The following is a 27,760-nucleotide window of genomic DNA, read 5'->3' as shown; positions in this document are numbered from 1 at the left end:
CGTACTAGTATGCGTGAGACAGGCGTCACACCGCACGCTGCAGCAGAGCAGAAGCAGTGCGTATTTTTTTTCGGCGTGCATGTTAACGATTGAGTGCTTTTACACTGGATGCTGCAGCAGAGCAGAAGCAGTGCGTATTTTTTTCGGCGTGCATGTTAACACATCAGTGCTTTTACACTGGACGCTGCAGCAGCGCGTGTGAGCTGCGCGATCAGAAGCAGCCGCGTGAGAAGGAGTGAAGCCTGACTTCCGGAGTCTTTTACTGAGCTGATCGCGCTGGATTAAAGGGCCAGTAAAAGACTTAAATGAAGATGAGTTGACATAAAAGAGAAAACGCATGTTTGTAGAGTAGTATGTTTTACATTTAATATACACTAATCATGAATGCGCATAGTGTTGTTATTTTTGGCTTGGAGGTAGGCCTACAGTAATAAAATTGATAGTTTGCTTAAAGAGAAGAATGCACCTGTCAAAACTGTTTTCTATTATAGTGCTGCATATGGGTATAGGCTTCACAACAATATCCAATCACAGCAGAGTATGCTGTGATAAGCAGAAACACCTCACAACCTAACCTAGGTAGATTGTAGCAACTTTGGCAACAAGATGGACGACACCCGACTCATAACTGAGGTGGAAAAGTACAACGTTCTGTATGACCCTCAACATTACCTGTATAAGGATGTCGTGGCAAAGGAGAAGGCATGGGATGCTGTGGCTTCAGCTGTTCGTGCTGATGGTAAAGTTTTAATTTATTACTAATGTGATCCTCCACTTTTATGGCCGGACATGTGTGTGAGCGACTTAGTACATAGCATAATTACTGTAAACTACAAATACATGTCTTTTAATTTGTTACACAATTTAATTGTATGTGTTTACAAAATCTGTATTGCCGCTATGTAATTACATTATTAATATGTCTAGGCCTATGTAGTGGGATGAGAGAGTCGCTAATTGTCTGCAGACAACTACTAGAACTTTTTACATATCTGGGCATAAAGCTTGATTTGCCTTAAAAAAATTATTCGGATCAAAATGTTCCTATTTTGACAAGATAGCTCTTATTAGTACAACTATCAGAGCAATGTTATTGTCTCTCTTGTTTATTTAAACAAACAACCTCAATGATTATTTAAGAGATTCTTTTAACTTAAAATGTATGTATGTATCTATGTATCTATGTATTAATTGATATTTAGGGCAAATAACATTTGGATTTTCATTGCCATGAGTGCATGTTTAAAATCCATGCTATCATAGTTGTTGGGCCATTTTTATGAAAGGAACAATCAAATCCACTCTTAAAATATACAAAGTGGCCTATTTTAGTACCCACTCACCTAGCCATTTATTGTGATGGGGAGGGGGGTGGGGGTTGTGGGGGATTGTGCTTTAATTAGGTTGAAATTTTATATTTTTAATGTGTGGATGTATGAGAGTATAACTCTATTTTGGCTGCTAGTAAATTACAATTTATTGCCATTAATTCATTTGTAACTCCATAGTAATAAATCAAACATCAGATGAACCCATTAAAGCATGTATTTACAATACGTATGTTTCAAGTATATTAAAAGTGATACATAACAACTATTCAAAATACCTAGCAAGATTATTATTATTAGAAGTGAAACGGTTAATAAAAGCCTAAAATATTAACAAAGTGTACTAATATACAATGTAACACATTGTATATTCAATGTATGGATGTTCGCTGAGTTTCCAATAATGTTAACTACACAGTGGCCAGTAAACCCTACACCATATGGTCTTGCCAGGACACTTTGCCTTCAGGAGAGCCAAAAAATGTGCAAAGTTTCTCACGAACTTTATATGCCTCTCTGCATCCCTTGTTCCCACCCATGTTTGTAACACTGGGTAGCACTTCCCCTCTTTCTTCTGCCTCTTCTAGCCATCTTTGGTTTTGAGATGGGGTCAGGAGATAATTATGCAGAATGCAAGTGGCCAAGATAACAGAATCAACATTTTCAGGCTTCATGTTGATTCTTGCATGCAGAACCCTCCATCGGGCTGACAGAATGGCAAAAGCACGTTCAACAACCATTCTGGCCCGAGACAGTCTGTAATTGAAAATCTGTCTCCACCGTGGAATGTTGCTCCCAGGGAACGGTCTCATCAAATACTTCTTGAGGGGAAATGCTGCATCGCCTACCATGGTGTATGGCATTGGACCTTGAACAGATGATCCTGGCAAAGGGATGTCTGAAGGCACAGACAAAGTTTTGTCTTCCATGCCTCTCCCAAGTGCAGAAGTACTGTACACGCCACCATCACTTGAGCTTCCAAGGTCACCCACCTGAACAAATCTGAATCTGTAGTTGGCATCTGTGAGTGCTAGAACAATAGAGAATGTTCTCTTATAATTGGAAAACAAACTTCCAGACCATGCAGGAGCTACGATGGTGACCTGTTTGCCATCAATGGCACCTAGGCAGTTTGGAAAGTTCCACTTTAACCAGAAATCTGAGGCAATGTCTCTCCACATGTCTTCATTCGGTGAAGGGAACTGTGTTGCCAGCATTTTCCTCTCAATTGCCCCACATGTCATGCGGACGGACTGACTTACGGTAGATATCCCAACCCGATATTGAAGTGCCAGGCTGGTGAAGGTTTCCCCTGTAGCTAGGAATCTATAAAAGACAGAGAATTGTTTGGTTATTACAAATATATATATATTTTTATTGTTCTGTTTTACAGTGAGTGACTGCAGGAAAAGGTGGAAGATTCTCCGTGATGCATTTGGTCGAAACCGGAAGCAAAAAAAAATGCCCAGTGGTTCTGCTGGTGGAACCATTAAGGAATGGAGATACGAGAAAGTTATGTCTTTCCTGCTGCCACACATGCAAGCCAGAAGGTAAATATGCTATATAACTTTTGTTCACAGCAAAACATAACCAATAATCATAGTCAAGATTTTGAACAAAATATTCTGAATTTGCATTCAAATGAATAAAAGATTATGAACTACATATGATTTAAGAAAATTATGAACGTAACAGTAATTCTACTTATTCCAGTTCCAGAAACACTCTGCAGCCAGAGGAGGAAGTACCGTTGGATATGACTGTGACTGAGGAGGATTTGGATCCTGAGCTCTCAGAACTCTCAAGTCCACCGTCCACATTCATGACAGTACAAGGCTTTGCAACCCCAACTCCCTCAGCTGGTCAGAGATCTGCCACCCCCACACCACCCTTAACAACCACAAGATCTGCCACACCCACACCACCAATTTCAGCTCAGAGATCTGCAACCCCCACACCACACCCAAGAGTTCAAGCTTTAAAGGATGAAAGTCAGCAGCCAAGACAGAAGTGGAGGAGAACTGTTGTACCCAATCCAACAGAGCAGCAACTGTTAGACATTATAACACAACCTACCACATCATCCCCACCATACATTCCAAGACAGGAGGATGAGATGTATTACTTTGCCATGAGTTTAGTGCCTAAACTAAACAGGCTGCATCCCAGACTCCAAACCAGAGCTCAAATTTACATACTCAACTATTTGTCAGACTTACAATTTGAAGAAGAAAATCTGAGACAGCAACACTCAACAACACCCACAGGCCTGACAAGTCCAAGCTGCCGTTGACCACAAGCATCAGAGTTTCAACAATACTATGCCACCCCCATCCTACCAGGAAGGCCAGACTGAGCACCACCACATGCATCATTATCACCGAACACATGCCCTATCAACAGCTACACAAGACCAGGGAGAATCCACAGAAAAACCTTCCGCACCCGTCTATCATCAGTTCTGATAAATATACTTTTTTTTGTAGTTTATTTTATTATTACTTATTTATACATTTGTTTATGTTTACAGAATTGTGTAATTTTTCTTATTAGCATCATATCTGTTCATATTGTGTAGTATGGTTTGTTTTTGACTTAGTGTTAATAGTAAATAAAGTAATATCTGCACGGCTGTTTGGAAATGCTTGTGAATATACTTGCGGTTTGGTAAAAGTCATGTAAAATATCATTGATCCGAATAAACATTCTTGTTCGATTAGAATTGATTGTCATGTTTTTTTTAATTCTTTTTTGGGGGGTGTGGGGAAGGTAGATGGTAGAAGGTACACTGCAAAGTACATACAGTACAAATGTACAGTACATTCCATATTTGTTTACAGTACACTATCAGTTTGTAAATAAATAACTATTTTCGTTACCTCAGGGTGATAGCAAGGTGCTGTTTGGGTTCAATGGATGCCCGATAATTTGTGGTTTGTCTTGTGAGGTCGGCACCAACCAGAGAAAGAACATTATCCATTTGCTCTGCAGTCATCCTGAAGTATTTCATGTGTCGGTCAATGTCGAGGCGCAGTTCAGCGATAAGATGGTAAAAAGAACCACACTCTCTCCTGCGCTGGTTGATCGGATGAACCCAAAACCTCCTTGTCCTTCTCCGTAATCTTCTAAGCAAAAGATAAAGTGCGATGGCCTTTCTTCTGTCCACGACTCGTACTATATACAAAACAATGGAAATTGAAGTATTTTAATTGTGTAAGCAGTCATTAAAGCTATATACATTATATTTGGATGATCAATACTACAATATGTCTCATTATATATAGAATATATTGAGCGTTCCTCAAAGAAATGTCGATCAACACAATGTTTCGTCTACATTAAAGAAACAAAATAGTGAGGTGAGCTACTTACCCATTTCTTCAAGATGTGTTGATCAGGCTCGATATCAAGTTAAAATCCAAAATGCACTCTCAGGGATTCTAGAAGATATATTGGTATTCTTGTAAAAAAATTTTTTTTAAAAATACAGTGAGTTTACACTGAACAGTGAGTGTTCACATGACGTAGCGAGCGAGCTTAACCAGACAACCAGTAACACACTGCCCTTAAATAAAATATTGCTATTCTAATATCCACACTAAAATGCCGACGCACTTGGTTGGGTGTTGTGATTTTTAAAATTTTTGAAAATATTTTTTTTAAATTAAAGTTTTTCACATTCATCTTAACTGAGGGGGCGGGACCGTCTGCGTGAGGGGGCGTGACCACATCGTGGCGCCGCCCTGATTCACAGTCACAGCGTGCATTACCTCTTACACTCTGTCCAGAGGCACTTCTCAGCCTGTCCAGCAGAAGGCAGTAACTTATTCGGAAATAAACGAAGAACGAGTCACAAAGTCTCTTAATACCCTACATTAGTGCACTACATAGGGCAGGAAGCAATAGTAATCAAACCCTTTGTAAAGTGCTATATAATCCGTATGACGTCACTGATGATTGATCCTAATGCTTGGTCCCAAAATCGCAGCAGTTCGGCACAGTTGCATCACAGTATTCATACTACATTAGCACACTTGGTAGTGCTGAAGTATGGGATTTGGACGTAGCCTAAAGCGACCCAGAAGCTGTTCATGATATGTTTTTATAGCGTGTAGTCTAGTCTAGTCTAGGAGATAAAGATGGTGGACTCCCATTTCCACGTTCAGCTGACAGCAGTGCTGGATGTTCTCATGAAAACGGCGGTGTCAGACATCTGTGCGCTGGCGGAGAGCTGGTTTAAATCCCTGCACATGGAAATAGCGAGGAGCAAAAAGGAGAACGAAGATCTGAGACAAAAGCTGCAGAGTATGGAACAGCAAAAACACCGAGATGCAGCTGACACAGAGCTGGAGAGTAAAGCGACCAAAGAGGAGAAAGAGGACACTGGCAGTGAAGTGAGAGATACAGACGGTTAGTGGACTAAACATCATTAAACCTGGTCCTAACACGTGGTGTGTACATGCGGTCACTGGGTAGAGGAAATCCTGTTTTCTAAAGGCCGTGGCTGTATCTCAAATATCTTCCCTGCCGTCTGTACAAGTGCACTACATTAGATTATATTAGATTAGATTAGATTCAGCTTTGTCATTATGCAGAGTACAAGTACAGAGCTAATGAAATGGATGGAGACTTTGTGTCTCAAGTGGCCTAGAAATTGTGATCCCTTGATGTGATCCATTTAATGAATAGTATCAGTAATATTACATTTCTACATATATTCGAGGTCATAAGAATCTGCAAAATGTTAATAATTGAAAAAAAATAAGAGGGATCCTAAAAATGATGTTTTTTTATTTAGTGCTGCCCTGGATAAGATATTTCACATAACAGATGTTTACATATAGTCCACAAGACACAATACTAACTGAATTTACACACATGAACCAATGAATGTTTGTCCTGAAAAGTTAAACTGCGTGCTGTTCTTTAGAAAAATCCTCCAGGTCCTGCGTATTCCTTACTTTTCCAGCATCTTCATACGCAACAATTACAAAAGATGCAAACTCAAATTCACTGATGCTCACGAAGGCAACGTGATACATTAAGAGCCGGGGGGGTGTAAACTTTTAAACAGGACGATCGGTGTAAATTGCTATTATTTTGTTGAAGGATTTAAAAAATATTTTTATTTAGTACTGCCTTTCAGACGCTACATAAGATATTTACATGTTTCCCAGGAGACAAAATAACAATTTACACTGATAATTCTGCTCAAAAGTTTACACCCCCGGCTCTTAATGTATCGTGTTACCTTCTTTAGCATCAGTGAATGTTGGCATCTTTTGTAATAGTCGTGTACGAGTCCCTCAGTTGTCCTCAGTGTGAAAAGATGGATCTCAACATCATATAGCAACTGTTAGAAAGGGCTCAAATATGCAGAAGATGCTGAAAAAGCAAAGAATGTGCAGGACCTGGAGGATTTTTCTGAAGAACAGTGCGCAGTTTAACTGCTCAGGATGAACAAGGAACTCATGAACAACTATCACAAAACGTAAACAGTTGTGGATCTTCCAGGTAACGACACATTAATAATCAAGGGTATATAAACTTTCTCAACTGGCTCATTTGTGTAAATTCACTTATTATTGTGTCTTGTGGACTATATGTAAACATCTGTTATGTGAAATAGGTTATTCAGGGCAGCACTAAATACAAAACAACATGTAATTTTTATGACACTCCCCCCCCCCCCCCAATTTGTAAAAAATGAACATTTTGCAGACTCTGCAGAGTGTATGTAAACTTATGACTGTATATTTGGGATGCATGATTTTATTTTCCAAGAAGATGCTAATATCAGCGGGCAGTGCTCAGTAATTTAAGGTTCAATGTGTGTAAGTTTTTTGGCCTTTTGATCAGAAGGTTGTGAATTCAAATCCCAGCACTGCCACTGTTGTGCCCTTAAACAAGACCCTGTATCATGACTGACCCTGTTCACTGACTCTGTCTTTACAACAAGCTAGGATATGCAAAGAAAAAATTTCACTCAACTGTACTTAATTTAAAATTTTTTTTTTTAATTTTTTTTTATCAGGGCTGAGTATCTGCTGAGTTATACACTATATGGCAAAAGTTTGTGAACTGAACACCTGACCATCACACTCGTATGTGGGCCTTCGCCAAACTGTTGCCCTAAAGTTGGAAACACACAATTGTATAGAATGTCTCCGCATACTGTAGCTTTACAATTTTACTTCACTGGAACTAAGGGGCCCAAACCTGTTCCAGGATGGACTGGGATGTTCAAGCACATATGGATGTGATGGTCAGGTGTTAACAAAATTATCCCCCTAGTGCATCATTCAGTCACACACACACACACACACACACATATATAATATATATATATATATATATAAATATATTTATATATTATATAAATACATACATACATACACACACACACACACACACGAGAGCTTTGTTGGATCAGGTGATATCACATACGTTTTGGCATAAAACATGAATGGAAATCATGTAAAAGATGATCTGACCCTGATTCAACATATCATGTTTTATAGGATTTATTCAGTTTCAACTAAGAATAATGAAATAATGAAATGTTTCCTTTGCACCAACTAAATAACTGCCATTTACTTTCTTATGTAGATTCTGGCTGCACAGTGTTTGCAGGAACCTCTGCAGAAGGTAAATAGCACAGTAACCATTGTTCAATTTATCCACCAGCACTTTCTTTTATACAACTGTGTTGGGATTTTCAAGTTATAAAAATGTTACTCAAGGCCATTTGTTGCTAGTTGTGCCGTGTTTAGTCCTATAAACAGTAATTTTACTACATTGTGTTTCCATTACCCTTGAACATTTCATTAATTGATTTTGTTATTCCAGATCTAGCTGCCAGTGCACAACTATGGCTTTCTTCTTCTGAGGAAGGTGAACAGTTATTTCCTCTATATGTAAACCAGCTTTATGTCTACAGTTGTTTTATGCAGAGCAATAATTCCTCCTGCTTTTTACAGAACAGAGAAAGAAGACCACGTTTTGTCACATTTGTGTTAAAGAAGTGGGATGCCTCAAAAGACATCAGGAGTGGCATGACCAAAAATTCAAATGCCATATTTGTCACAAGATGTTTCATAATAAAGTTGTCTTGTCAAGACACCTTAACATGCACACTGGCAATACGCATGCTTGTGATGTGTGCAGGAAGACTTTTGGAAGTAAAAGTGGTCTGTTAAAACACATAAGTCACCACAAAAGAGTCTTGGAAAAGTGCAAGGACTGTGACCAGGAGTTTCCTACTAAACAAACCTTGTATTCACACAGAGAAAAGACGCACACAGCACCAAAACAGTGTCCTTTTTGTCAGCTCACCTTCTCCCGTAACAGCAACCTTAAGAAGCACTTACAGAGGCATAGAGCTGTCCATATTTAACCAAATCTCTTATTCATTCTCTATAGACTGTTAAGTAACATTTGTAACTTTTTGAAAGTAATTTTTCAATAAACAGCCTGGCAAATAACACTGAATTGTTGTTTAGCCTTCTGTTACAATAATTTTTATTTATTTATTTATTTTATTTTTTTTAATAAAATGCTGAAAGCTGCTGTAGCACTGGATCTACACATGATCTGTTAAGGTTTCTGATTTGTCCTTAAACATAATTTTTTGATGCTCTGTACCTTTGAGAATGATCAGAAATTGCCCACGTTGTATTAGGGTATGCATAAGAAGGTATGACGTCTTTCTGTGTTCCAAACTAAATGAGGCAAGAAAAATGTGTTTAGAGGAATGATAATATGGATAATATACACTATCTGAGATTATATTTAAGTGATGGGTTTATTTAGGGGATCATGTATATAGTATTTTTTTTGAGTATTATTTGAAATGTTAACAAAGGAGACATGGAGCCTCAACTCCCTATTTAAATTTAAGTTGTTTTTTAAAGGCTGTTTTGTAAAATGTGGTATTCTGAACCAAATCTGAAATTTATAGCATAAGCCTATTTATGTTATGAAGTCAAAACTCAAGTGGGGAAACATATCTTTTGATTAGAAATAACAAGTGACATATTTGTTGTAATTATAATGTAAAGGTGGAAAGCCAAAAAAATCGGTAAAAAATTACTTCTGTCAGAGATACACGAAAATGCATGTTTATCTTAGCAATTAAAATGACCTCCTGCAAAGATGTTAATGTGGTCATAGGAATAACCAGAAAGTAATTGGTTCTGAGGAAGCTACCATATATCTGACTAACTTTGGCCTTACAGTACAGTGAGAACACAGCATGTAGTGCCAAAAAATAAAGAAAAAAAACTAAATATATATTTCAAGAGATCCTTAAACTCTAAAGAGAGCTGATGTTTTCTGTGCTGGGAATTCTGGGAAAATCTCAGATTATTGTCAGTTCCAATATCCAAAACACGAGCGAAATGTGTTGCGCCAACATTTGCTATACTTTTGGTGAAATGTTGATATGGCAGTCATTTATTAATTGATTGTGTTTGTCCTGCAGACTCTAAGAAAAGAAATGGTTCAGTGACTGAATCTGCACCAGCCAAAAGAGCACACTCGGTAAGCATTTTCATATTTGGGGAGAAGATAGATTACGCTACAGGAATATAAATTAAACAATACTCACTCTCACAATACAATCACACATTACCAGCTTTTGGGCAGTGGTGGCTCAACAGTTAAGGCTCTGGGATCAACACTGCCAAGCTGCCACTTAACCCTTTCTGCTCCAGGGGCGCCACATCATGGCTGACCCTGCACTCTGGTCCCAGATTCCTAACAAGCCTGGTTATGTGAAGAAAATTTTTCTTCACTGTGATGTAATGTATATGTGACAAATAAAGGCTTCTTTAAAGAATTAAAAGAGGGTGATTTTAAAATATACATCCATCCATCCATCCATCCATCTTCTACCGCTTACTCCTTTTCAGGGTCATGGGGGAACCTGGAGCCTATCCCAGGGAGCATCGGGCACAAGGCGGGGTATACCCTGGACAGGGTGCCAATATTTTAAAATATCTTGAAGTACTATTTTGTTTATCTTAAATAAGGCAAAGTGTGATGGCGTTGATTTTTAGGTTTCCCCTCCCAGTGATAATTATAATTATACTAATAAACAGTGTTTTATCTTTGACCAATAAATGACAAATAGTGAAATTTGCTTAACACAGAATTAGAAACAAAGTCTTTTAGCTGCAATATTGAACTTGCAGCCTTGAGAAAGAGCTTAGGATATTAGAAGACTCCAGGAACACAGTTAAACAGAAACAAATTGATTCTGACTTTGTGTTCGCTGTACTTTTATATTTCTCTACTGCAGAGATGGAACCATACACCAGTAGGCACAAAAGCAGAAATGACTGACCGATCTGTTAGGGAAATAGTAGAACAAAAGCTAGATGGTAAGTGATTCAAACCACTTTACAACAAAACTACTATTAATATTTTTTTTATGTGCTTATGTAAAAATAGTATATATATTAATCAGGTCATTACATTCACCTTCCATGGAGATTCACCTTCCTCAACTACAGTTTATTATTTTCTGTTTTTATCCTGTCTGGATACAGAAATAAACAGTCGACATTATGCGTTCAGTAGTGAACTCGATACTGAATCAGAGAAGTCTGAACCTGCTCTCCAAACCTCAGAGCGTATCATGGAGGTTGGCTCACACTGTGAAAATGAGAGTGAAGAGTGTGTGGTGCTGGATGAAGTGTGCAAGACTGAGAGTCCTCAACACTTAAGAGAAGTAGAGCAGCAGTTTGACGTCTTCTGCTTATGGACACCTGACCTAGAGCCGAATTCCACACATCTGCTTAGGGAAAATCAGCCAACTTTCACAAACTCAGACTGCAGAATGACTTTAAATTTGCGCAAAGATTTCAGTTTAGCAGTGGCAGGCAAAAATGCAAAACATCTGGATTTTTCTAGAAAAACCTCGGTTTCTCTACCGTGTGAGAAAGGGAGCACATTTACTTGTAATATCTGTGGGAAAAATCTTTCAACAAAACATTCACTTGCTTCCCACTACAGACTGCACACTGGAGAGAAGCTGTTCATGTGTGCTCAGTGTGGAAAGAGTTTTGCCAAGAAATTTAACCTAGCTATCCACTACAACATCCACACGGGTGCAAAACCCTATATGTGCACACTCTGCTCAAAGTCATTCGCTGATCCGAGTACTTTTAGACGACACAAGTGGATACACACGCGCAGATCACAACAAAACGCCTGTAACACTAAATACAAATTTAGTTGTAACACATGTGGGAAATGTTTTCGGTCAAAACCATCACTTGCTGCACATTCTCGAATGCACACTGCAGAGAAGCGACACGGTGTACAAAAGGTTTCGTTCTAATGTTCTAAGAGACTTTTTAAAAGCAAAAAAAATATGTTTATTAACTTAACATGTGAAACACAAGTATGAGTTCATATTGTAAAAGTACACAACCTGCTTGTTCATAAGTCCCTGCTCTAATTATGTTGGTTTGACAAAGCCAACATTTTGTTTTGCTTATTGTTGTTATTATTATTATTATTATTATTATTATTATTACGAGACCCATCATTTCTAAATGCTACTCCTCTTAGAGCGTTCAAGCTACATGCACCAAACTCGCTACAGACCTTCAGTCTGACTTAATAGGACACACTCTCTCTCTCTCCCCATATTTCATTCTGTCAGTCTACCTGTATCATTCTCACTCCTTCTGTCTTTCTACTAACACTCTCTTTTCCAATCTATCTACTTGTCACTCTCTCACGCCATCTGACTTTCTACTTGTCACACTCTTTGTCATCTACCTTTCTACCAGTAACTGTCTGCTAGCCTTTCTTTCTTCCTGTCTTTCAACTTCAAAGTATCTTCAAGCTTATGAACCATTTTGATGGTTCATAAGCCAACAAGCCAACATCAAAATTTGTCATGACGAACTTTACCGATGTAGTTGTACAGATTGCTGTTGACTCTGCATTTGTTTATTTTATAAGCATTTTATTTTCTAAAAGCATTTTTTGAGTTTTCTTTACATGTATCAACATGTTGATATATAAACTTGGAAGTCACTGATGCAGGAATATTGGACATGAGCTACTCTTTAATGTCCAATAATCCAATACAAATAATTATATATTTAATTAACTGTAGATTCATATGTGTATGTTTTTTTTTTTTTTAAATACAGTCTGATATAGCTATGATAATAAAAATTTTATGCAGCTCATATCTGTGAATGAGGGTTAAGGTTATCTTAATGTGTAGTGATGAAAAGGTAATTTATTTAGTACCATTTCTTCTGAATGAGACCGCTCTTCCTTCTCAGTACTCACTTCTTCTGTCCATCCCATTTTGCCTATTTTTACTGAGTCACTATTGACTCACAACTAGTTGAACAGTCACCTTGCCCTTATTTGGAGTTTGCGCATGTTTTTTTTTTTTTTTTTTTTTTATATAACTGCAAAAAGGGCAGTACATTATTCCTGACTCACATCAGACGTGGGAGACTCAAAGGCAACTTTTACAGTAAGTGTTGTACAACTAGCTAACATCAGCACAGTGTCTGTGCACAAGTTTGACTTTTGGAGTATTTCCTTTTCCATATCTACATTTGCTCTTTGGACATAATTTTACACTGTGCCATGAAAAGAATTAAATGCATCACTTTAACATGCTGATAGCAAAACAACATAAGAAAAATGCAAGCAGCCATTCAGGGGTGTCTGGGGTGGCTGTGGCTCAGGTGGTAGAGCGGGTTGTCCACTAATCGTAGGGTTGGCGGTTCAATTCCCGGCCCACGTGACTGCACATGCCGAAGTGTCCTTGGGCAAGACACTGAACCCCAAGTTGCTCCCGTGTGAGTGAGACACAGTGTAAAGCGCTTTGATAAAAAGCACTATATAAGTGCAGACCATTTACCATAGACCATTTAGGCACTGTACTGATTAAATCAAGAAATCAAGTTTCTCAGTTAAATAACGACAGCATTTGGAAATAATTGCCTTACTTCCTACTACTGCCCCTTTTAATATACAAGTTCTCATAGCCACATAAACAGTTAAGCCCCCAAATGACCTGACACTTATTATTCTTGATATCATATGAGCATTACAGTTTATACTTTATAGTGTACCGTAGTGGTGGATGGACACAACAGTCCTTTGGAGCATAGTTTTAAACCCAAGTACCAAGATTAATCTCAATATTTCAAAATACATCTACAGTATCCAGGTGGAGACAATGAACATTCAGGTGTTATCACCTGTAGAGTTGAATTAACACTGGGGATTTTGCTGTCAAGCCCCTGACAACAGACTTTCCCTACTCATTCAGTAATATTAAATAAATATTTATGCATGTTAACAATAAAAATTCTACTATTGGCCTATTGCCAGCTCTCATAATCATCTATCCATACCTCTTGGAAGTCCACTGCAATGAAGATCATATTTGCAAACACCAAACAATTGTTTTATTTATTACATTTAAAAAAAATCACAACTTTAAAGGTCCAGCAACGCCTTGAATTGAGAAAAGCCTTAGAATTAACAGGCAGATGAAAGATTAACACACCAGTGTATGATTGTCTAGCGTTATTTAAACCACATATACACTTCGTGTGAACCATACAGCTTGTGTAATTCTGCTCTTAAATTGTCACCTCTTTTGATATATTATATTGACTGCTAGCTAAATGAGATTCTGAGGAAAATATACACTCACTGTCTACTTTATGAGGAACAACTGTATACCTGCACATCCATACAGATATCTAAATCAGCCAATCAAGTGGCAGCAGCACAATGCACAAAACCATGCAGATACAGGTCAAGAGCTTCAAGTAATGTTCACATCAAACATTGGGGGTTGGGGGCAGATCAGAGAATTTACAGACTGGTCTGAGCTGACAGGAAGGATACAGTAACTCAAATAAAAACTCTGGTTAGCAGAACGCACAACACATCAGACCTTGAGATGGATGGGCTACAACAGCAGAAGACCACATCAGGGTGACTATGGACCTTCGAAGACTGTAAAAAGACCAGGTGATTTTTTATTTTTATTTTTTAAAATCTTCAACTGTCCAGTTTGGATGAGTCTGTGCCCATGATCGCCTCAGATTCCTGTTCCTGGCGATGTTGTATCCCGTCCACCTCAAGCTTTGAAGTGTTGTGCATGCTGAGATGCTTTTCTACACACCGCAGTTGTGAAGAGTGATTATACGAGTTACTATATCCTTCCAGGCCGCTAAAACCAATCTGACCATTTTCCCTGACCTATCTTTTCCGCCCACAGAACTATCGCTCACTCAATGCATTTGTTTTTCACACTATTCTGTGTAAACTCTAGAGACTGCGGTGTGTGGAATTCCCAGGAGATCAGCAGTTTCTGAAATATCCAAACCAGTTAACATCACAGAGATCACACTTTATCTCCATTCTGATGTTTGATGTAAACATGAACTGAAGCTCTTGACCTGTATCTGCATGATTTTATGCACTGTGCTGCTGTCACATGATTGGCTTTTTAGATAACTGCATGAATGTGCAGGCATACAGGTATTCCTAATAAAGTGGTCTTGAGTGTATTCTTCCCCTATCAAACAATAAACCCATAGACAACAATGTACATACAGAATCTGCCATATGCATTGTGTAGAACTCTCCGAAATATACACGTTGCCCTCCAAGTCCTTTATATACAGCCAAGAATTATTCACAGTGATTGAATTGACATTTATCCTGTTGTTTAACTACAAAAACTCTCACCAATGTCCCGTGTCAACATGTTTCATGCCACTTAGGTTGGGTCCTTAAAAATATAACGAAATATCCTAATAAAATGTTATGTATCCAAAAGCTGCCAGTACAATACCTGTGATACATCATAAACTTGATTGTCTTAAACATAACTACTCTATGCAATCAACCGCAGAATTTATTTCGATTTAATTAAACCATAATAAATAGATCTCTTGGCATGCTAATAATACTAGTTAATAATTGTCAGTTGATTTTAACAATAAAAATATTTTTCCTCCCAAGCAGTAAAAGAAAATACAAAACACGCACACCATCCCTGCATGGCATGCCTAATAACTGCATTAACACTGAAATTAATTGTATAAAAACTGATTATTAAGATAATAAAGCTAGGTGCAAATTAACTATGTAGAAATGAATACTGAACAAGCTGATACTTGCATTAATACTCTTTGGTCTTTAGTAGAAAAGTCTTTTCATGAAATAAGATTATGTTTGCATGCAAGCAGTTTGAGCTTCAGTTCAGTTGCATCAAATTACTTTGCTTCTGCGGCAAAATTTAAATAGATAATGTTAAATGTTTAATAGTACAGGTGCACTTTCACAGATGTGACTAAAACCTGATGACCTTAGTTGAAATCAGAAATGCTTTCTGTGCCTTCCTAGTAATATCTTGTGGAAGCAGAACATCTAGTATTGATGTTCAAGTGTAAGCAATATGAATATTATTCATGCACTGAAATATAAGTGCAAGCGTAATGCATCAGCACAGCACAGGTCTTCACTAAAACTCAAACCCAAATTTGTAACCATACTTTTTTTTTTCTTTTAAACCCACAGTGAATGATATTCAAGGGTGTTTCTTTAAGCTAAATGTAATCTAATGCACCCAATATTTCCCTCTAGGACTGTTTATAAATACTAAGTCAGAAAAGATTACTAAAAAAAAGGAATAAAGCATTGAATGAATAATGAAGTTCTTTATGAAGGCAAGTGTGTGTTGGCAGCCTTTAGATAAAAAACATTGATTATTAGATGATCACTTTAAATGATGAAATCCCATCAGTAGTAATGAAACTTTTACTACTATTATTACTTCCTACATTTATGCTCTTGTCAGATTGAGATTAGTATGACAGAGGACCTGAAATATTTCTTAAATAAACCTGCTGAATAGAATGTGCTGAAGAACCCATGGCATGAGCAGCCAGCCTAAAATAATACAAGCAAAAATTATTACACAAAAAAAATAATACAAATAATTATGTCCAAATGTTGAACATACATCAGTTCTTTATTTTAACCTCTGAGTACCATGTCTAAGACACCAGGAACGTTTGCTTTCCCAATGAACCTCAGTCAGAAAAGAGCAGTTTCATGTTTCATGCCCTGTGTTAGCTGTATATGCTGTGCATACTTGAACCAGAAGAACCAGTTTTCTCCAACAGCCAACTTCCGACATCAGAGGCTATGAGGATCCATAACAAAACTAGTGTACCATCATGGGCCATCATCGTCCTCCTCAGTGACTATCTTGCTGACTTTTTCTACCAGAACGTCTGCATTGATTTTGGGAAGACCATTATCCAAAGGACAGCCTTCGACCAGACTATTCATGGGTGTTGGAGGAACACCAGAGTCCTCTTCAATCACATTGTCCTCACAGCACTGCTGAGAGTCCCCCTGCTCTTGTGTGCACTCATCCTCCAGGTCCAGGTCCTCCAGCTGTTCCATTTTCCTCTCTCTGTCTTTAAGGAAGTCTGAAATGATGGGTAACACCTTCTTCCGTGAGGCCAGTGTGTTGCCCTGAACGTACGCCTTCACGTCTGAATATGGACTGCTCATGGGACTGAGATTCAGATGGGGGTTCCTGGCTTTTTCAAGTGCTTTGATTACCTATTGAAAAATGCAAACATGGTCTGCCAACATTTTCATATGTACAGTATCTCATGACATTTTTCCTTTGGAAAAAGAAAAGATTCCAAAACTATATTTTTACATTGCAGAAAAATGTATGAGAAACACTGTCCTGTTATGTGGTCATAAGTGAATGAACTCTGAAGGTACCTCATCCCTGTTGTGCGTGCTGGAGCTGTAAACAGCAATCTGCCTGAAAGGCTCCTTATTGTCGATGAAAGAGATGGTCATGGCCACAACCAGATTGTAATTATGCTTATGACAGAATTCACAAAGCTCCTGTTGTAGGCACTCTCGTTGCAGGAAATCCTAAAAACACAAAGGATTTTTTCAGTACTATTGAAAGTTACTATGGGGATGATCAACTATAAGCCATTAAGCTGTCAACGAAACACACATCATCATGGCAATTTATTTACACTTTTATATTTCAAAGATATGTATTTACTTGTGACTAAATGCATGTTGTATGAGACAAGATTGTGAATCGTTTAAAATTACCTGGATTTTTGCATTAATAGTTAAAATGGTTAAAATGTGATCTGATCATGGTAAATGCTTCAAGTTTCAAGAGCTCAATAAAGATCGGTCATTCTAAGGTATGTGATACCCCCCCCAAGAAGTAACACAAGAAGTGCTACAGCTATAATGCGCTACACACATTCTTCTTTGGGATTTAGTCCGGCTAAATTCAAAAAGCCACGGCAGAAAATCAGAGTGAAATCACTTACCTCGAGTGTCATGTAGATAACACTGACAGCCAGTCTCAGATCTCCTCCTGATACAGTCTTCATGTCTTTCAACAACATTTGCTCTGTGCTAAGGCCTGATCCACATGACAAATGTTTATATTTCTTATTTCAACAGACACCAAACAACAGGCGATTTGATTTTAATTCAATCTTGTCACGCAAAGATGTTTGGAAGAGGCGCATTTTACTTCTAAATATTGATTCATGATTTCCCCATTTAACAAACTTGTTTCATGATTGCCCTCATACCTGACACATCAAACTTGGCATTCTGTAGAGACTGAAAGAGGATGCTCCGGCGAGGGAGTTTTGGAAAGCGGCTCTCTAGAAGGCTGACATATTGGCTGTCTTTAGGTGTGACTTTTCCAGCCTCAGGTGCCATATTAACACAGTCCGTGATAATCGTACCTGACAACGCACAACAAAAAAAAGTTTGTCATACAGTTCATATAAATAATATATGGAAAATATATTTACATTCACAATTTGCTGGTTACTGTAACAACACTGCCACAATATGTAGTAAATTTTTATACATTAACAGAGGTTCATAAAATTGTGTTTTTCCCCAAAAAATATGCAACTCTGAAAGGGAGATGACAAGATTAAACCTTTTTCGTCTGCTGGTCTGGGTCTGAAATAAGCACTCTAAGCTCATGCAGTTGATTTTAGACTAAGTAAACAGCAGACTGCGCTGTGAGGACATGCATTCATGTTGAAAATTGCTGCCATAGAGGCTGCTAATCAGCCATACTGTTTAATGACTGTACTGAGCCTTGCACACCAAACAATCTGGCTATTTGCACTGAAGTCAGTGAAGCATCTAGTCCGTCTTACCCATCTTTATTACTTTTTCACCAGACAAAACCTCCGCACTATTCAGCAAGATATGATTGGATTTATTGATTTACGACTGATGTATTTAGCGAGAAATGTGTCATTTTAAGTAAGTGTACCTACCATATAGGAGCTGTGCCACCTGTTGGTCCAGCAGCTCGGGTGCCTTCTGGACAATGCGCTCTGTAACCAGGGTGGCACAGGAGCCCACGGTCTCCGTGGTGACGGGACAGAAAGGAGATGGGGTTCTTTCTAAACGATGATGATCAATGACTTCCACTACAGCATTCTCCAATGTCCTGTCAGCACTGCACAAAGGATATATGGAGATATATAATTTGTGTGTGCGCGCATATATATACAGTTATGCCTAAAAGTTTGCATACCCCTTGCAGAATCTGCTAAATCTTAATACTGTTAACAAAATAAGAGGGATCATAAAATTTATTTAGTTCTGCCCTGAATAAGTTATTTCACATAACAGATCTTTACATGTAGTCCACAAGACAAGATAGTAGCTGCATTTATAAAAATTACCCTGTTCAAAAGTTTACATGTCCTTGATTATTAATGCTGGGTGTCGTTACCTGGATAATCAATGACTGTTTTTATGTTTTGTGATAGCTGTTCATGAGTCCCTTGTTTGTCCTGAGCAGTTAAACTGCCCACTGTTCTTCAGAAAAATCCTCCAGGTCCTGCACATTGCTTTTCCAGCATCTTCTGCATATTTGACCACATTCCAACAGCAGCTATATGATGTTGAGATCCATCTTTTCACACTGAAAACAACTGAGGGACTCGTACACAACTATTACAAAAGGTGCAATTCACTGATGATCAAGAAGGCAACATGATACATTAAGAGCCAGGGGGTGTAAACTTTTGAACAGGATGATCAGTGTAAATTGTTATTTTGTTTAAAGATCTTTTTTTTTTCTTTCCATTTAGTACTGCTCTTCAGATGCTAAATAAGATAGTTACAGGTCTCCCAGAAGACAAAATACTAACAATTTACACGGAGATTATATTACTGCATGCTCACATGGTATTATTATTCATACCAGTATTATGAACAATGATGGATTTAATGAAGTTACATAGTAAACTTACAGGCAGCCAGACAAAGCAGAACAAAGGAACAAAATACATTACTGACATGCCAAAACACAATGGGGTGTGCTCTTATACAAAAATGATCAGTTATGGGTGGCGTGATCACTACCACCCTGACATCACATCCCAACGTGTTTTATTCCTCTTACACCACAGCAATTTGCAGATTATAACTATTATATATTTATATATTTCTGTTAAGCTGTTTTGTGACTGTGTCCATTGTTAAAAGCACTACTCAAATAAAATTGAATTGGATTGAATTATTAATTAAAGAGAAACAAGGTCATACTTTTTATTTATTTACAGTTCCACTTGTTGTACATCTGGAACACAGTAAGTTCCTGTTATCGCTTATGTTAACAGCTATAAACAGTGACTCCATCAACAGTCCCTCCCTTTTCTCTCTCTTAAAGATGAGGAAACCAAAAATGCATTTTACCAAGAAACTGAAAAGCCTTTTCTTTCTACTGAAGACTTTTCCGTGTCTGAAAATGTAATGTTACAAATTCACCTCATTACACAAATGCTAAAGGTCTCCTCACCACCATATCAAAAACTTCACCATATCAACAATTACATATTTTAACATGTTTATGTGACGCATCCGCCATAAGAATTCCCTGTTTAAGTTGCTCCTACAGGAACAATAACATGCCAGATCCATGTACATGAACAAGTGAATTACTGTTACTCTAAGAGCTGCTTTAACAGAAAATGAACCTGCACCTTCCTAGTAATCAGAAGTGAGCACAGTGCTGTGGTGTAAGAAGTTCTACCTGATCCTGACTAGTGTCAACACCACACTATAATTTCAAGCCTTTTAACTTTCAAGATGAACTAACTACTAATGCTTATTTAGTTACAGTTCTCTTTTCCTCTTTATCTGGGGCACACGTTTCTGGTCAACTGGTGGAAAATTGGTCTTTCAACACTATATCAATGTCAGCTTCTTACAAGAGCTTTAAGTTTCAACTGTATTACGTCCTCAACTGTCGGTTGCCTCAATAGAAAAAAAGTAAAGAGGCAGGTAGAGGTACATTTTTTGTTCCCTAAACAACGTAAATGTACCCCCCAAAAGGTACAGCAGCTATATTTAAGGTCCAATGATCTACAACTTAACACTGCAAACATACAGTGGGGGAAATAAGTATTGAACGTGTCAACATTTTTTTCAGTAAATATATTTCCGGTGAGGTTATTCACATGGAATTTTCACCAGACATCAGTATTAACTCAAGAAAACCTCTTTGCTTTTACCAATCATGAGATGTTTCTTGTGTAACACCTTGGTAATGAAAAGCCTTTTTATAGACCATCAATTCACTAATCCAGCTGATATTAATTTAAACAGATAGGAGGGATAATTACTAACGGATTTCAGCTGGTTCCTTGCCTTGGAAAGCTGCTTTTTCTTAGCGTGTTCAATACTTTTTTCCTGTGTCATTCCACTTTATTACACATAACTTTATTTCTGGACTTTAAATGTTGTGAATTCTTTAAATTTCCAGATTTCTTGAGTTAATACTGTCTGGTGAAAATTTCATGTGAATAACCTCATTGGAAATATATTTACTGAAAAAAAATGTTGATGCTTGATTCAATACTTATTTCCCCCCACTGTACATTCAAGTCAATACGAAACACCTTATCTATTAGTAGTTTGTGAGTAATATGCTTCAAAACTAATAATAAAAAGTTGTAATTTAAAGACATTATTATTTTCAAATAATTTTTCATCTAAATGGTACAAAGACTTGCCCTTAAGTGTAATGTAAAACCCAGTTTTACTACATTTAGAGGGTGTTGTATGCAAGTTTCTTAAAAAAACCACACGTAAATGTATACACACGATCATGTTAATTCTGTAGTGAAGAAACATACTCAGGCAGAACATTGTGGTCCACTAATGTGATGACCAGATTTTGCAGACTGTGTAAATCCACCTCATCCCTGAACAGCAGGTAGTCCTGGGACAGGCCACTCTCTCTCAGCAGGAAAGCACTGTCAGAGTGCAAGGGAAATTCTGCTCGTGGGATGTTCAGCACAGGCACTGCTGCTTTCCCAGAGTCGATAGTCTAGGAACCAAACAATGAGGACTTAAATAATTTCCCAGTTTCATTGTAACAAAATCTAGATGAACAATTTGCCATCAATATCGAAATGCCAAGTATTCCGATACAAGACCAATGAAACTCATATGCTAAACTAAAACAATCTACACCAAACACTATATTAGGAACGCTATACTAATTATACTAATACTGGGTGGTGCCTCTCTTTGCTTTTCTCTCAAAACAGCCTCAATTCTCCATGACATGGATTCCACAAGATGTTGGAAACACTGCTTTGAGGTGCTGGTCCATGTTGACACGATTGCAACACTGCAGATTTTTCAGGTGCACTTTCATGCAGTGAATCTCCCATTCTAATGCATCCCAGAGGTGATCTACTGGATTCAGATTCGGTGACTGGGAAGGCCGCCGAAGAACATTGAACTCATTGTTGTGTTCATGAAACCAGTTTGAGATGACTTTTGCTTTGTATCATGGTGCTGGAAGTAGCCATTAGAAGATGATGAATTGAGGCCATGAAGGGATGCACATGGTCAGCAACAACACTCAAACAGGCTGTGGCATTCAATCAATGATTGATTGGTATTAACAGGCCCAAAGTGTGCCAAGAAAACATTCCCCACACCATTACACCACATCCTCCAGACTGGACTGTTGATACAAGATAAGTTGGATCCATGGATTCATGCTGTTGGTGCCAAATTCTGATCCTACCATCTGTGTGTCTCAGCAGAAATCAAGATTCATCAAACCAGGCTACATATTCCCAGTCTTCAACTGTCCAGTTTTGGTGAGTCTATGTCCACTGCAGCCTCAGGTTTCAGTTCTTGGTTGACAGACATGGAACCTGACTTGGTCTTCTGCTGTTGTAGCACATCCACCTCAGGGTTCAATGTGCTGTGTATACGGAGATGCTTTTCTGCTCACCACAATTGTACAGAGTGATTATGTGAGTTTCTGCAGCCGTTCTGTCAGAACCAGTCAAACCAGTCTGGGCCATTCTCTGTAAACCTCTCTCATCAGAAAGGCATTTCTGTCTGCAGAACTGCTGCTCACTGGATGTTTTTTCTTTATTGTACCATTCTGAGTAAACTCTAGAGACTGTTGTACATGAAAATCCCAGGAGATCAGCAATTAGAGAAATATTCAAACCAGCTTGTCTGGTATCAACAATCATGCTACAGTCAAAATCATTGAGTTCACATTTTTTCCCCCCATTCTGATGGTTGTTGTGAACATTACCCAAAGCTGCTGTCACTATCCGCATGATAGTATACATTGCACTGCTGACACATGATTGTCTTATTAGATATTTGCATGAATGAGTAGGTGTACAGATTTTCCTCATAAAAAGTGCTCAGTGAGTGAATAAATTACTGAAGTTCTCACCTTTGACAGAAAATAGGCAAAAGTGAGGGCTGATACCATGGAGTCAAGATCACATGCCTCATTTCCAAGCACAACATGGAGCTGCCCAGAGCTGTTCTTCATGTGACCCTAAAAGAAGCACAGAAGAATGAATCAACTCTAGATTTTATCCCACAGACCTGCAATCAGCTTAGCATAAAATGGCCAACCGCCATCTGTCAAAAAATTACAAACAGCAAAAGCATTTTCACTGAGAAATTACCATTCTCGGTTAGCATTAAATATCAGTTATCACTTAGAAAAGTGTTAAGGTCAAGCATGTCAATTTTATACTGAGTTTAATATAAGAATGCATTTTTGCTGAGCCAGTCCCTCTGACGCTGACGGTAATGCACTCATGTTCACTGGCTCACTTCCATCTCAAGGTCACTCTAATTGTAGGCTGGAAGGAAGGAATTCAGGTCAGTTTTTCTACCACTCACTGAGCCTAACCATTAACCTCGAGGGTGGGGGGAATGTGACTACATTCTATGTGACTACACATGTGAGTAAGCGCTTTATTGATATGTTTATCGGTCACATATCTGTATCGTTTAATCTTCTTGCTACAAATTCTTTGTATTGACACAGACATAGTGGCCTTGTTCTGCATGGTGGACTGTATTTGGCAACCAATTGATTCCTACCAAGTAATCTAATACATTTGGGGGTATTCAGTTACACCTGAGCAAACTGGATTTTATACTGATGATGTAACATCCATTACTGGTGGCTTAAGATCTTAAAACAATACAGTAGCTGTTGGGGGGGGGGGGGTTTCTTTGATGTATTGAAAATCTCTCTTGAATCATGCAGTATAAATGCACAAAGTGTCAGACTTTTATACTGGCATATCTACAGCTTTATATATATATATAAAAAATGCAAAGATGAAAAACTACATGGAATTACATTTTATGCCATTATGATGAAAATGAAACAGCAATTGGTCTCGCACACAAAAAAAGCATACTGCTATTAAATTAAAAATTATGCATAAAGAACATACAGTATAATTGCTTCTTTGCACTCTGAATCAAAGAATCAAAAATAAATTGAATGGTGTAGAGTCTAGACATTCCCACTTTTAGTAGCCACCATGTACAAGGAGCAACCAGCCACCAATTAGTGTCTTATTTGACCAAAAGCTTCATAATTTTATTTCAGATTGTACTGTGATTACCATACAAACAAATTCCCTTTGTGAACTGCATTTCAGTTCATTAAACCTGAGGGGCTCCTTTTAAATAGAACACCGAATAAACATGACATGATATGAAAACAGTAATATACACTATGGCCATAAAGGTTTGTGGACACCTGACCATCACACACATGTGCGCTCCTTCCCCAATCTGTTGGCACAATGTTGGAAGCACACAATTGTCTAAAATGTCTCGGTATGCTGGAGTTTACAATTTCGCTTCAATGAAACTGAGAGGCCCAAACCTGTTTCAGCATGACAATGCCCCTGTACACAATGCGAGGTCCATGAAGACATGACTTGCCAAGGTTAATATGGAAGAATGTGAGCAGCGTAATTGAAATGTCCACTGCCAGTAACTCCTAACCCAGACATCAGTGCCTGACCTCACCAATGGTCTAGTGGCTGAATGGACACAAATCCCCACAGCCACGCTCCAAAACCTAGTGGAAAGCCTTCTCCTTAATAACATTAAAGGAGAACTAAATCTATAGTGGGATGTTCAAAAAGCACATACAAGTGTCGGTAAGGTGTCCACAAACTTTTGGCCATATTTTGTATTTTCAAGAGAATAGAAATACTCCAGATGTCAAAAAGCCTTTAAATAAGAAATCCAGATAAGATATTCTTCTCCACTGACATCTGGCTGACTGTTTGCTGTACTCACCACCGATTTCACAACATGAATGCTTTCTGTTCAACCTGTGTAAATAATCACCAGCAGACAAACCTTTGAAATGCATGTGAAATAACCATGACTCATTTACTATTACAGTTCAGAAACTGTCAAATACATTAAATGGAGTACAGATTTGTTAATGAACACAATCCAACTATTCAAAAGTTAGACTCATTATATAAAATGTATACAATATCATTCTGCCTATTTATTAACCCTTTACTGCGTGGTGTTGCCACATAGCAACAATTAATTTATCACCAATCTTTTGACAGGCAATAATACAAAACTACTATTTTCCTATGTAATTGGGAAAAGGGGGCTTTAACGTTGACATAACAAAAGTGCCATCTCATGCATTTGGTGTTATTTTTGACTATTATGCTATACTATTTGACTGTATATTCTATATTATTTCTTTCCACCAGTGCACATTGTTGCCATATGGCAACAATTTACCAACTCACCCCTCTACAAACACGTCACATTTGTAATTTTTTTTTACTTGAACTAATTCAAGTAATAAAAATCCATAAAAAAAACATTTCTGATGTAAAACTAATAATTCATGCAGTACAGGGTTAAATCTAATTAGAAGACATTAATTTCAAGCGGACACAGATTATTTATAGGCTTTCTTGTTTTTGAGTTATTGAGGTTTGGGTTAAACCCATTCACGTCAAGTGGCTGGTAAAACAGGCTAATGAAGCTAACAACTCAATAGCAAATACAATTTAATTCACATCACTGTAACAAAATAAAACTAGATCCCTGAACCCCTGGGGAGTCTGATCTTAAACAAGTGAGTGAGTGAGTGAGTGAGAGAGTGAGAGAGAGAGAGAGAGAGAGAGTGTGTGTGTGTATGTGTGTGTGTATGTGTGTGTGTATGTGTGTGTGTTTGTTGGGGAGGAGGGAGGCGGTTGGTGGGTGGGTGTGTCTACCCACAGAGTTGTTTACACACTTTACTCCCCCGGGAGCAGGATTTAACGAAGCATAACCTAACATGGAGAGGAAACATATTTAAATTGTGAAGATCGGATAATTGGCATTAAAAACATATTTACAGCTATAGCATTAAAAGTTTGAATAAATCAACATGGCACTGTAGAAGTGTTGCCCTCGGGGTGCGTGCTCGTGACGACGCTCTCGGTGCAACGGTCAACTTCTCCCGAGTTCCGCTGTTCTACAGCTTAACCCAGGCCACAGATATCTCACATTAATCCCAACACAACCCCGTTTTCCTGAGAATAAGACAATGCAGCGTGTAGACCACTAACCGACCCTGAGAACTCAGTAAAGTAAATGTGAATGAACTGAGGGCAGCACCTCGTCATTAACGCAGCGTGTCCTTACCTTAAGCACGTCCCGACAGCTCTTTAAATAAGCCTCCATTTTCACACACAACCTCCGGACAAACCAGAACCGAAACGTCCTCGATGATTATGAAACTGTCGTCTCCTGGTAAACTGTGTTTGTGGGGTTTACTCACCAATGCACTGCAATAGATTGTGCCGATTCACTGCTTTTTCCCTTTTTTTAGTTTGACAAGCGTGCTGACGTAATCACTGTGCGCCGGGTTCGGGCAACACTCAGCCACTTGACTGTAACGTGGTGAACTTCGACAAGATGGGTTGTTCAGTCCCTCCAGGATTTTCCAATGGCAGAACGTAACACAAAATCTAACAGACTCCGCAATATCCAAAGGAGCTTGCAATTTAAAATGATAAATAAATAAATAATAAAAAATACCGCAGATTTGGACGAAGGCGCGTCGTGTGACGTCATCACAATGCGCATTCAGCCAAAGCGCTCTTCGATTTATGTGTGTTGAACACGAGTACAATTAAAAAATCTCGTTTACCAACAAACATCACGGCGAGAGACCGTGCACCACACTTACGTACAACTGCGATTTCGCCGATTTTATATATATATATATATATATATATATATATATATATATATATATATATATATATATATATATATATATATCGGCTTGTCTGTTAGCTGCTGAACACTGGTTGACCAATGGAGGCCATGTTTTTCAATATTCTCAATTATCCTCATATACACTGATTAGACCTTGGACAAAGACAATTCTTGCAATATTTAGTTATCTATCAAGTCTATTAAACCAATGGTCCCACATTTAGTGCAAATTTCATGTTTTGTTCTGTTAGAGCGCCACCAACTGGCCACAATCAGCTACGTGCTTGAACCCCTAAAAATCATTACAAATACAATAGGGTTACAGCCATTCGGGCTTGAACCCCTAAAAAAACCTCCCCGCATTCCTTTTCGTACTGGGTTTTGGCAAGTCCACCTTTAAAATTACACCACAGTGCCACCTTCCAAATTGCTAGAGAGTCACGAGCATGACTCATGGAAATCTCTCCGTCAAAGCATGGTACAATCTATACTCTATACTACTATAGTAGACCATCTTTGCCAGCTGGTAAGTGCTCATAGAAAGGAAATCACGGTTAGGGTTTCTGAATTACTACAGATTATGCTACATCGCAGATGAATTATAGTTACCAAAACAACACAGCAGTAAGGCAAATAGAACAGAGTATACGGACAAAAGTATGTGGTTCTTCCACCAAACTGCTGCCGCTAGGTTGGAAGCACACACTTGTTATAAAATGTCTTGGTATGCAGTAATATTTAAGCTTTCCCTTCACTGGAACTAAGGCACC

General features: G+C 38.2%; 3 protein-coding genes across 4 annotated transcripts; 2 read left to right on the top strand and 1 right to left on the bottom strand.

Moving 5' to 3' along the window:
* The first annotated feature begins 606 nt into the window (after positions 1 to 606).
* LOC128609818 (transcription factor Adf-1-like) lies at positions 607 to 3,621 on the top strand. Its single transcript, XM_053628676.1, has 3 exons — positions 607 to 739; positions 2,722 to 2,878; positions 3,042 to 3,621. The coding sequence occupies exons 1-3, from the start codon at positions 607 to 609 to the stop codon at positions 3,619 to 3,621; spliced, it is 870 nt and encodes a 289-aa protein (XP_053484651.1).
* Positions 3,622 to 4,978: 1,357 nt separating this feature from the next.
* On the top strand, positions 4,979 to 12,746 carry LOC128613694 (zinc finger and SCAN domain-containing protein 31-like). Its single transcript, XM_053634732.1, has 6 exons — positions 4,979 to 5,738; positions 7,938 to 7,976; positions 8,178 to 8,222; positions 9,811 to 9,869; positions 10,630 to 10,711; positions 10,880 to 12,746. Exons 1-6 carry the CDS (start codon positions 5,468 to 5,470, stop codon positions 11,671 to 11,673), a joined length of 1,290 nt encoding a protein of 429 aa, XP_053490707.1. The 5' UTR covers positions 4,979 to 5,467; the 3' UTR covers positions 11,674 to 12,746.
* Positions 12,747 to 13,760: 1,014 nt separating this feature from the next.
* Positions 13,761 to 26,741, bottom strand: prune (prune exopolyphosphatase). Of its 2 annotated transcripts, none has more exons than XM_053634721.1 (8): positions 26,548 to 26,741; positions 23,158 to 23,265; positions 21,578 to 21,771; positions 18,704 to 18,888; positions 17,993 to 18,151; positions 17,723 to 17,817; positions 17,142 to 17,300; positions 13,761 to 16,970 (listed from the first exon to the last, which is right to left on the bottom strand). In XM_053634721.1, exons 2-8 carry the CDS (start codon positions 23,257 to 23,259, stop codon positions 16,575 to 16,577), a joined length of 1,290 nt encoding a protein of 429 aa, XP_053490696.1. In that variant the 5' UTR covers positions 23,260 to 23,265; positions 26,548 to 26,741; the 3' UTR covers positions 13,761 to 16,574. The 2 variants fall into 2 exon arrangements, with proteins under 2 accessions (XP_053490696.1, XP_053490687.1); XM_053634712.1 differs by having other exon boundaries at positions 26,412 to 26,739.
* Between the last annotated feature and the right edge of the window lie 1,019 nt (positions 26,742 to 27,760).

The sequence above is a fragment of the Ictalurus furcatus genome, chromosome 1 (genome assembly GCF_023375685.1).
Source record: "Ictalurus furcatus strain D&B chromosome 1, Billie_1.0, whole genome shotgun sequence".
Taxonomy (NCBI): Eukaryota; Metazoa; Chordata; class Actinopteri; order Siluriformes; family Ictaluridae; genus Ictalurus; species Ictalurus furcatus.
This window is presented reverse-complemented; position numbering and strand designations above follow the sequence as displayed.